Source organism: Chenopodium quinoa, unplaced genomic scaffold, assembly GCF_001683475.1.
Source record: "Chenopodium quinoa cultivar QQ74 unplaced genomic scaffold, ASM168347v1, whole genome shotgun sequence".
In the NCBI taxonomy this organism is placed as follows: domain Eukaryota; kingdom Viridiplantae; phylum Streptophyta; class Magnoliopsida; order Caryophyllales; family Amaranthaceae; genus Chenopodium; species Chenopodium quinoa.
The window spans coordinates 2,399,216-2,411,073 of NW_018742205.1; the positions used below are offsets into that span (position 1 = coordinate 2,399,216).

General features: G+C 35.5%; 2 protein-coding genes across 2 annotated transcripts; both read left to right on the forward strand.

Annotated features, from left to right (window-relative positions):
• Positions 1–189: 189 nt before the first annotated feature.
• On the forward strand, positions 190–1,912 carry LOC110726467 (putative RING-H2 finger protein ATL21A). The gene is made up of 2 exons (XM_021905947.1): positions 190–856; positions 1,503–1,912. Exons 1-2 carry the CDS (start codon positions 190–192, stop codon positions 1,910–1,912), a joined length of 1,077 nt encoding a protein of 358 aa, XP_021761639.1.
• A 1,854-nt stretch (positions 1,913–3,766) lies between these two features.
• Positions 3,767–5,096, forward strand: LOC110726475 (RING-H2 finger protein ATL22-like). The gene is made up of 2 exons (XM_021905956.1): positions 3,767–4,337; positions 4,624–5,096. Exons 1-2 carry the CDS (start codon positions 3,767–3,769, stop codon positions 5,094–5,096), a joined length of 1,044 nt encoding a protein of 347 aa, XP_021761648.1.
• Positions 5,097–11,858: the final 6,762 nt, after the last annotated feature.

Below are 11,858 nucleotides of genomic sequence, written 5' to 3' on the forward strand. Positions count from 1 at the left end.
TCTAAAGAGTTGGTCCATGATTTAAGGACACTACAATATTACAAATCAACTCGATTTCTTGCAACAATCAAAGCAATGACGAGAGCTAGAATAGTTCATATTTCGATTCTTTCGTAGTTTTTAATGAGTTACAACACCTCATAAACTACTTCATATTGGACTAGTTTAATTAAAATCATGTCAATAACCATGAGAAAATCCAACACGCTCATCTTATATTCTCTCATCTCCATCCAATTCCTATGTATGCTAAAGACGAACAATGCCGAGACATGTGACACAAGAATCTGTAAGAAAACACCGTCTTTCAACAATACTAGTACCATCGAAAAAGACTACATCTCAATACAATTTCCATTCCGCTTAATAGATGGTAAGGTCAATTGCACTTGTGGTTCTCCCGGGTTTGACATGTATTGCGACGACAAGCTAGGAGGGCCGCTCCTTGAACTCCCTAAGGCCGGAAACTTCACCGTCGATTACATAATTTATCCTACAAGAGATATAAACCTTTCGGATCCAAATAATTGTCTTCCACAAAAACTTTTATCTTTGGATCTTACAACTTCACCTTTTCGGCCAGGAAGCCTAGTTAGTAAATATCAAGTGTATAACTGCTCCGGGAATGCTGATGATTACCGCTTATTCGACGGTAAAATTGGTTGCCTCGAAGGTTCAAATTATACCATTATAGGTGCGGGTCCATACACTAGAGTTGTCAATTCCAATTGTACGTTTGTGAAGAATGTTTCTGTTCCAACTATCTTTGACTATTACCATCTCAATGAGCTGAATCAACATTCTAGTATTTACCTTACTTGGGATATACAAGAACATACCTGTCTTCATCCAAGTGGTAAGTAACACCATTTTAAATTGTTTTCTCGGTCTAGTTACTTAATTAGCTTGCTTGATTTAGAATACCATACATTTCGGAAGAAGCCCCAATTAATCACGTTGATCAACAAAATATCACATGCAGGGCAAAATCGTAATATAAATAAATCAACAAATTTGCCTATTCAGCACGTCGTGTATTGTATATTTATGGGCCTATTTTTAATAAAAAGTTATTGATATATTTATAGTTTTGCAAAGGAGATAAACTCGTGTTTTTTTTTTCTATTTATGAAATTCCCTTGAAAACCTTTGTAGGAGTAATCAATAACGTTTTAATTTTTGAATTATTATTAAAATAAATATTTAACCATGTTTTATGATTTATACTTGAAAAGTAATAATCAATGACTCCTTGTTAGATTCATCTCATCTTCATTTACATATCTAAGTCAAGTTTTTATAATTAGAGTTATTTTGTATAGGACTATAGGCAAGCCTAATACTCATAATGTTGCAAGTTAATTGACTACACCTTATTATATCCTTAACAATAAGTATAGAATATTTTGTGTATATTTTGCATCAACATATAAAAATTATTAGTTGGTACTTTGTCTAGACTCTAGCTAGAAATTTTAACACGGACTCCATTCCGCTAACAGCTTCTAGCTCGAGGGAGCAAAAACCACGAAAATATTTTTGGATAGGAATAGGAGTAACAGCACTAGTAGCTGTCTCCTTGATTCTATTACTAGTTCGCTGCTATCGCGGTTCTCTGTCCTCATGGAGAAATGTTGAAGCATCAACCACTGCCACCACAAATACAAATCATGTCGGACTAGATCAGATCACGATTAACTCATATCCGACGGTGTTGATAGGCAAGAGCGGACGCATGATCAAACCGGACGATGACAATTGTCCAATATGCTTGGCGGATTACATCCCTGGTGACTCCCTTAAAGTGTTACCAGGGTGTCTTCATCGCTTCCATGTTGATTGTATTGATTTATGGCTTTCTGCTAAACCTACTTGCCCAATTTGTAGAACTTTTCCACCACTTAATTCTTAATTATGCTACTTGCTGATCATCGACAATTTGTATTTATAATTTAATTAAGTTGCAATCTCACATATTGCGTGTTATAACAATGATGTATATATGTTCATGTTTGTCATTCAATTTTTTTTTTTTTTTTTAAACCATGTTTGTCATTCAATTGTATAACGTTTTCTTTGTGAAACAGTTCTGTATATATTAAAAGGGATAAACATTATCTCCGTTTTTTTAGGGAAAGATGGAAATTTTCTCGATGTTGAAATTAGTTTGTAAACTATTTTGAATTATAGTGATCCAAAAAAGTTGTGGGAGAAAATGACCAAACTGAATCTTTTAACTAGAGTCTTAGTAAGTGATTTTTTTTTTTTTTTTTTTTTTTCGTATGAAGGACCTTATTAAACCAGCAAATGTTAATTTAAGTACATGGATCACAAGTTCGAGCCCACCCACTTCACCAAATTAGCTTGGTATACTATTATGTATTATCTTTAAAGCTTTATTATATTATAAAATATGCAACTAATATACTCCACATGTTGATGCTACTACGTAGTATGTACATTATACTTTTCAAGAAGTTGTTGATACGTTGGGCTATAGGCCTTATCCTATGCGTAGAAGTCCATATTCTTTGTCTTATATAGTTAGAGGCAAATTTTGGTACGTCCTAAAGAGTTATTGTCGTTTATAATTTGGAGGCCAATTGACTAGATTGGTAAAAAAAAAAAAAAAAAGACCTTTAGCGATAAATTGGTAAAAAAAATTGCTCCAGAGACAAATTGGTAAAAAAGCCCAACCTCAAGCGACAATTTGGTAAAAAAAAAAAAAAAAAAAAAAAAAAATCTCAGGCGACAATTAAGCCTAAAAATACAAAATTTCCAACAAACTACTTGCGATTGTTATCGTTTTCGTGGTTTTTTTAAAAAAAAATATATATATTTTTCCACATAAAATTCCAACCCTTTATAAGGAAATAAATATTTGAAGAAAAAAAAGGATTAAATACTAATTTTCACTTAATTTTCCTAACCATTATTAACAATTTTTTTTTTTAAAAAAGGGTTGGAAATAAATTTATATAATTCAAAATTTAGCAAACTAAAAAGAAGATGACATAATAATTTAAATTTTAAATGAAAAAAATAAATTTTAAAAAATACAAAACAATTTAATTAGGACTTTTGAAGAGTTTGCTGGAAAAAAAAACAATTTTATGGTTTAAATGTTACCTGAGTTTATTTTTTTTACCAAATTGTCGCATAGTGTTAACTTTTTTTACCAAATTGTCGTGAAAGGTCTTTTTTTTTTTTTTTTTTTTTACTAATTTGGTCAATTGGCCATAATTTGGATGAACCATCCACCACTTTTAAATTAATTTTCTTATCATTTATAAGGATGAATACTCAGGGAACTAAAGTCAATGACATGCATATATAATTATGCAAGCTGGTACATCATTTCAATTTCTAATAGTTTGCTCTTGGCGTTGACTAATAGTCTAATAAGTAATAACAAGTCAATACTATATATAATATATATACTTATTTTAAGATTTAAATGGGATTTTGCCTTTTCCTTGGCTTTAAGAGGTGCTCCATAATCCATAAAAAAAACACAATTATTATGTATTGAATCAATCTCTTTCTTTGCAACAAGCCAACATGAAAAGTGCTAGACTAATTCATCATTGAATTAGTACATGTTTAAATGATTTTTTCAGCAATTAGATTAAGCCTAAAGCTTAATTTTATAGGGTAGAAGAAAAATGTGGAGACCACTCAATACAACCTTACAACATCCCAACAAAAATAAAACATGAATTTTTCTAGCATTTTCATCATATTTCTATCACTTCATTTGCTATGTATGCCGAGGACTTGCAACGCCGAGCCTTGCGAGGCCACGGTTTGTAATGGAAACGTTTCGCTCGTGCCAATACCGATCAAGTTTCCTTTCCGCATAGTAGGCCAGCAGGCCAAGTCTTGTGGTTCCCCTGGTTTTGATTTGTATTGTGATCATAAGTTAGGCAACCTTCTACGTCTCCCAAATGCTGGAAACTTCACCGTTGATGCTATATCCTATTCGTTAAGGGAAATAAAGCTTTCGGATCCGAGTAATTGTCTTCCGCAAAAATTGTTATCATTAAATCTTACCACAACCCCTTTTCGAGGGGTAAGGCAAAAGGATTTTTGGGTGTATAACTGCTCTGGAGTTGGTGATCATAGCGATTTATATGATGAAATCGACTGCCTTGGAGGTTCGAATTACAAGATTGTTAGTGTACCGCGAGGAGTTAATGTCACTAATACTAATTGCAAGTTAATGAAGATTGTTTCTGTTCCAACAAATTATGGATTATACAAACTTAACATAACTAAGCTGAGTAATCATTCAAGCATCGACCTTACTTGGGACAAACAGACATGTGAGTCATGTGGTAAGAAATACATACTACATTTGTAGCGTTACTCTTAATTTGTCACATATCTAATGATACCTTTATTTCCTAATTAACTTGTTTAGCTTTCTGTCTGGCATGGAAAAATAAATATTATAACTCTTTAGCTCTGTCATGCGATTTAAAAGTTATTCCCCAGTATCCCAATTGAGGTCTACAAAATGGCCTGCACTTGGATTTTATGTTAGATTTATTTTTATATTTTGAAAACGAAGAATTGAATATTGGATTATAATTTGTTTTTGTGTTTTTTCGACTTTTATAGAAAGCTTCACTTGGACATCTCCAGCAGCTTCGGACTCCAACAAAAACTCGTTAGAGTACCGCACATTGGTAGCAATAGTAACAACATTCGTAGTGTTATTTTTAATCTTCATCAGCTGTACTTTGTGCATTCTGCTGTCAAGAAAAAATGTTGAACAACCAGCTATTATTACTACGACCAATACAGTTTATACCGACTCTGATAGATATAGTATTACGCTAGCAGATGTCGCTGGACTTGATCTGACCACGATTAACTCGTATCCAATGGTGGTGATTGGCGAGAGTAGGCGCCAGATTAAACCCGGCGATGACAAGAACTGCCCTATATGCTTGACGGATTACTCACGTGGTGACACCCTAAAAACGTTACCGGATTGTCTTCATCGCTTCCATGCTGGTTGTATTGATCCGTGGCTAAGAGCTAAAGCTAGTTGCCCCATTTGTAGAACTTCTCCTCGTCAAAATTCTTGAGCTAGTAGCCTCTTGTAAGTATTATTTGATAACAAATTTTTGTTAAGGTTAATTTGGTTAGCCATGTAACTTTTCACTATTTTTTTTTAGAGAAATTTCAAACATAAACACATATTCAACGATAGCTCATAATTGGTTGTATAATACATCATACCTAAATTGTTTTTATGATAGATCGATGTAGCTTTGTTAGGCTAATATGTGGTCACCAACCTCGGCTTCGACCTTTCGATGTAGCAAACAAGTTTGGTGGACTACTCTAATCATTATTAGCAAATTGATTATATGATAGACTCACATACGTGGGAAAATGTAATGATTAGTAATTTTTTATTTTTTTTTTGAAAGATGTAATGATTAGTAATTAAATTAATTAACCTTATGTTATGAATTAATCCCTTTTCATGCAAATTTTAATACGGAGTACAACGAAGAAAGATAAAATGATTCAACGTTGAACTAGTAACGGTTCGAAAGGAACACAGAACTTTTTCAGCCGTTGGAAGAAGCCTAAAACTACACCACCAATTACATGAAAAAAATTTATTGGGTTGGATGCGTATCAAGCATCAAGGTTTAGGAGTCTAGATTTATTTTCTTTAGGATTTATTTTATCGTATTCATATGATTTATTAAGGATAAAGATTAGGAAAAATTATCATTTTATAAGATATAATTAGAGTTTGTTAGGATTTTATTTTATCTTTTAGATTTGTTTATCCTATCAGGCATGGGATTGTATGCCTATAAATATTTGTTTTATTAATGAGAATTTAGATGTTTTGAGTTTAAAATTAAAAAATAAAAAAATTGTGAGATTGATTTGTGTGAGTTAATTTTGAAACGTTCTTTTCTTCTCCTTTGAGTCGAAAAGATCAAAACTTATTGAATTAGGTTTAACCCTAATTGCTAGTATCCCTTTTCGTGGTTTAATCCACATCAGGGTTAATGCGTAGGACAATGTGGAATACCAACATCCTGCACGATTGATAACGTATCGTAATATCTACATACTTCACGCTAGTCATGTTTATATATATTACAATTACAAAGGAATGGTTTATTTAAGTTCTTTTCCTAAAGTTAAAAGTTAAGGTAACACAATTACTGATGTAGTAGCAATATAAAATGTTTATTATATTATTTAAATTATTTCCTTTGGATAATCTTAATTTGGTAGAATTTGAATTGCATACAGTGAAGATAATAAGCGCTCGTAAAAATTGTTACTTTTTAAATTGGAATTGAAATTTAAGTATTGCTTCAAATATTCCTAACTTTTTTAATACCTACTCTAGTATGGGTCGAAGGAATGAAGGCACATTTATAAAGGCCTATTCAGATATAACCAGGCCCATCCAGACAAAGTTGGTCCAACATATAACAAGGCTAGTTACCAAAAACCGATTCAATTTAATTTTTTTTTTACGACACTTTAAATACGAAGGATTCTCTCCGTCTTATAACGTAGTTCCTGTTTTCCTATATTAGAGACCTAAAATATTGTTTTTGTTTTAATTTTTGGATAGTATGTGTTTCAGGGTTTTTTGATGTGTCCTGGGGAGAGTTACAACACCAGAACTGGTAGCCGACCGCCTGTACCTGCAAAAGCACGGAGACTCCAGTTGGTTGGAGTTCCGTCTCCGACGATCAAGTTAGAATACGTTTGAGTGAGTAAGGATGCGGAAAGTAAGTAGTCTCTCGGATTCCGGGAGATTCTGCAATTAATATTGCTCGGTATTTGTGTTTGTATTTATGACTGTGCATGAATCCATAATAAATGAGGTATTTCCTCTATTTATAGTAGAAGAAGATCTGTTCCCCTATTAGGGTTACTATGCCACGTGTCAGCATCCTATTGGATCCCATTGGGCCTCTAAGGGACTGACACGTGTCAGCTTGCTATTGGACCACGTGGCATGGGTAATTTTACCCCAAACAACGCCCATTCGGGTGAATTCGTCGTAGAGAGCATCTCCCATTTGGGTGGTACATTGCTCTATGATCAGTCGAAGGCCAATGACCGGATGATCAAATTGAGGCCAATGGTCGGAATGATCAGGCGAAGGCCAATGGCCGGAATGATCAAGTGAAGGCCAATGGCCAGATGATCTTATTAAAAGTAAACAATCCGTGTTCTCCAGCAGGAGGAGGCGTCCGGCGACGCCCATTCAGGTGAATTCGTCGCAGAGAGATCTCCCATTTGGGTGGTACATTGCTCTATGATCAGGCGAAGGCCAATAGCCGGATGATCAAATTGAGGCCAATGGCCGGAATGATCAGGCGAAGACCGATGGCCGGATGATCTTATTAAAATAAAACAATCCGTCTGCTCCAGCAGGAGGAGGCGTATGGCGACGCCCATTCGGTTGAATTCGTCGCAGAGAGCATCTCCCATTTGGGTGGTACATTGCTCTATGATCAGTCGAAGGCCAATGGACGGATGGTCAAATTGAGGCCAATGGCCGGAATGATCAGTCGAAGGCCAATGGCCGGAATGATCAGTCGAAGGCCAATGGCCGGAATGATCAGTCGAAGGCCAATGGCCGGATGATCAAATTGAGGCCAATGGCCAGAATGATCAATCGAAAGCCTATGGCCGGATGATCAAATAGAGGCCAATGGCCAGATAATATTGCGCGCTTACCCCCACTCTATGGTCGACAGTCCGCCTAATCTGGGGCTATCAGCATAAAGGGGCTAAAAGCAATAAGAGTCGACATCTGTCTAGTTCAGCGGCAATCATTATTATGAGTTGATTAACTTAGAAAATGTCATACCGCTCAAAGTATCAAAATTTTCCAAGTCAATCAAATCCCTCCTTAATTGAACTAGACAAATGCAGACCAAAGAGGCTCAAGGGGTCTCATATTCGAAAGGAACAATCCCTCTTAAAAGAGAGATTACTCCTTTCGAGGGGCTAATGTTTGGGGGTAAAAATACCCCTGACAAATGGACAACTGTTAATACAACACGTGTCCCAATAGCCTGCTGGCATGAGTCAGTCTTAGAGAGGCCTAAAGGGATCCAACCCTCTACTGACACGTGTCACCTAAACCCTAGAAGGGGAACTGATCCCCTTCCCTATAAATAGAGGAACCATCCTCATTTATGGGGCATTCATTTATTGAATACACATTCAATCCACACAAAAATCGAGCAACATTTATTCCAGAATTCTCTGAATCAGAGAGAAGTATTTACATTACGCACTATACTCCTCATACGCGTTCTAACTTGATCCTTGGAGGCGGAATTCCCACCCCTAGGAGTCTCTGTGGTTTTGCAAGTACAGGCAGCCGGAGGTCAGTCTTGGTATTGTAACTCTCCCGCAGGACACATAAAAAAACCCCGAAACATGTTCCAAACACTAATAGAAAGAGAACAATAGATCAGATGAATTATAACTGATTTATAATAGTCCACATTTAGTTCAAAATTTATCGGATTTGTTAATTTTCAATCTCTAATAAGGAGTACGTATAATCTACTGGTTTGGACTAATCTAAAAATGACAAGTCTAAATAACTTAAATCCGAGTTGTGAACTTGTGATATTGAGTATTAATAGGGCTATCTGATCTGCTTCTATAATTTTTTGTACAAATAAACAAAAATAATGAATATAGTATTGTATATAGTTTGGAAATAAAGGATTATGTCTTCTGATTTTTAAAACAAGCAAATACCTCTTTCACTTTTTGTCTATAAGACTATAACCAATATGCAAAAATAATTCCTAGCAGTATATATCATTAGATGATCTTTGAGAGTGAGGGATAACTCAATAAATGGTTAGAGCTTTCTTCCCGATTTCAAGAGATCCTAGGATCGATTCTCATCACCCGTCCTTGTGGCTCTCTAAACACCAAAAAAATCATCCGATGAGCTTTAAATTGAATTTCCTCCAATGAAAATTAGAAAATAATGCATGTGTTTAGTTTGATTGAATAAACACTAAATAAAAAGGGTTTTACATATGTACGTCAATCGCATGCATGCAACAGTGCAACTTAATTACCATATATACATACACTTGCTAAGCTACTTCCATCAATTCATTTTTGTAAGATGTTGTAACAAACTTATTGCTTTCTCCCCTAATTGCTAAGCTTAGCTTATTGAATGCTGTATAAATACATGTTTGTAAGCATTATTACAACTTAAACTATTCAATCAAAAATTCACAAAATCTTCTTCTTCATTTTTTCTCTCTATTTTCTTCCAGAAACTTCTGTTACTTTTCACCATTATTGTTGAACCTCTGATCTGGTTCAAGCTTAAGATCTTAACAACCATCTCTCTACCTTCCGCCAATCAAACCCACAAAAGTCTTCCTCTTCGTCCCGTTGTCCTCAACAAAAAGACACTCTACTAGAAAAGAGTGTAAATTATTAGGGTCATATCAACCCCGTAGCCAATAACTAGTGTACACTATTTCACAATCTACAAAATGCAGGTCCTTGAGAAAGGCAACAAAATCAAGGGTAAGAAGATTGCATTAACAACAATTCCAGAAACAACCCCTGACAATTTGCAAGCACTAGGACCTTGTTTTTACAAACTTATTGTTGCTCCTTCAACTCAAAGTCACAACCTAGTAAGTTCATTATAATTTTTTTTTTTATTTCAATGTATTAATTTAGGGTTCATGCAAAATTGTTGCTAGTAGTTTTTTGATGATTAATTTTAAATGACATATTTTGTGTTGCTTCATTTTATGGGAGGCAGAGAATACCCGAAAAATACGTGAGGACGTATTATGAAGAGCAATTAGCAAATGATTACGCTAAACTAAGCGTAAATGATGGTAAAGTTTGGAGAGTAGAGTTGTTTAAAGAAGGTGGCAAAGTGTGGCTAAGCAAAGGTTGGGAATGTTTTGTGAAGAACTATTCACTTAAATATGGTTACTTCCTTCTCTTTAGATATGATGAGGTCAAGTATGAATACCATGTCACTATTTTCGACATGACTTGTTTCGAAATAGAGTATGATCAAGAGTTCGATAATCATACTAAGGATCAAGAAGTGATAAAAATTTCACCACAAGAAGAATAGGTGGATCAAGATGACAATGATGATTATGGAGTCACTTTAGCAGGTACAATGTTTTATTTCCTCCATTTTTTATTAGTTGCGAGTTTTGCATGCGACTTAAGGTGAGGTCATACTTAACCTTTTCGTATCGTGTCTAATTGATATGAACTTATTTTTTAATGTAGATGCAGAGGGTGTTGGTGTGGATAATGAAAACAACACAAGTGTTATAGAAAGTCTTGAAGTTTTCAAATCAGAAAATCCTCATTTCAAAGTTGTCATGGAATATCCAAAAATGAAACTTCTTACACAAAAACAGCCAATATTGATAAGAGAAGCCTAACTAGCTACTTAGTTAGCTAGCTATTTTTTTCCCTAATTATATTAATTAATATGAATTTATAAGATTAGTTGATGATTGATCATATATATCCTGATTTGTGTAGGTTGTTCCATTTGCCTATGCCAGAGTGTTTTTTAACAATAAAAATAGACGGAATTCAATTTTAAAAGAACCCGATGATGAAAAGAGCTATAATTTAAGGTCATATTACTACAAGTCCAATTCTTGGGCGAGTATTATTGAATCTGAATGGTCAACCTTTGTAAGGGACAATAAGCTACACGTTAGAGATACTTGTGTTTTCGAGCTCGTCGATGTTAATAGCAATACTTATAAGGCTACCATCTTTCATGATCCGAACCAGTAAAGTGTTTCCCTTGCTTCTTCCTTTGCATATTGCTCAGTCATTACTTGTATTGACTTGTTATGTGTTGTAGTGATATTCATATGTATCCCCTTCCGGAGACTTGCAAATTATGCCTGCACCATAACCGTTCATTGTAGAGCTCCCGTCTACGTATACCTTCCAAATCTGATCAATGTTTTCCGGATGATCCATCCTTGTCATTTCAACAATGAAGTCAGCAAACGCCTAACCCTTCACCGCCTTTCTCGGTTCGAAGGTTATCTAAGCTCTGCATCTCAATAGCTCATTTTAGCATCCTACCGGATGACTCCAAGGTTGTCATTGGCCGCTTGAGGGGTTGGTCTGTGTAGACCACCACCGGATGTGCCATGAAGTATGGTTTCAACATCTTTATGGCCATGAAAAGGGCAAGGCCAAAATTTTCGACCAGGGGGTACCGTAATTCGGAATTTCTAAGCACATGGCTAATAAAGTACACTAGGAGCTGGTTGTCGTCTCTTTCAGCCAGGAGAACGGCACTGAGGGCGTGATCTGAGACAACTAAGTACATGTAGAGAACCTCCCCAGCAAAAGGACTGGCCAGCCGGGGTAAGGAGTGAAGGTGCTCTTTTAGCTTTTGGAACGCCGCCTCAACATTTTCTCCCCATTCAAATCTTGTTTTCTTTTTGATTGTTTGAAAGAAGTAAAGGCATTTGTCGCCTGACCGGGTGGAGAATCTTCCCAATGCCGCCAGGCAACCGGTTAATTTTTGGACTTCCTTGACAGTGCGGGATGACTTCATGTCAATTACCGCCTGTACCTTCTCCATGTTAGCCTCTATTCCCTTTGATCAATCAAAAACCTGAGAAACTTCCCAGACTCAACACCAAAGACGCACTTTTTGGGATTAAGCATGACTTTATGCCGCCTGAGGGTGGTGAAGGTTTCTCGAAGGTCAACAAGGTGATCCGTCTGCAGCTTGGATTTGACTATCATGTCGTCGATGTACGCCTCTACATTCCTCTCAATTTGATTAA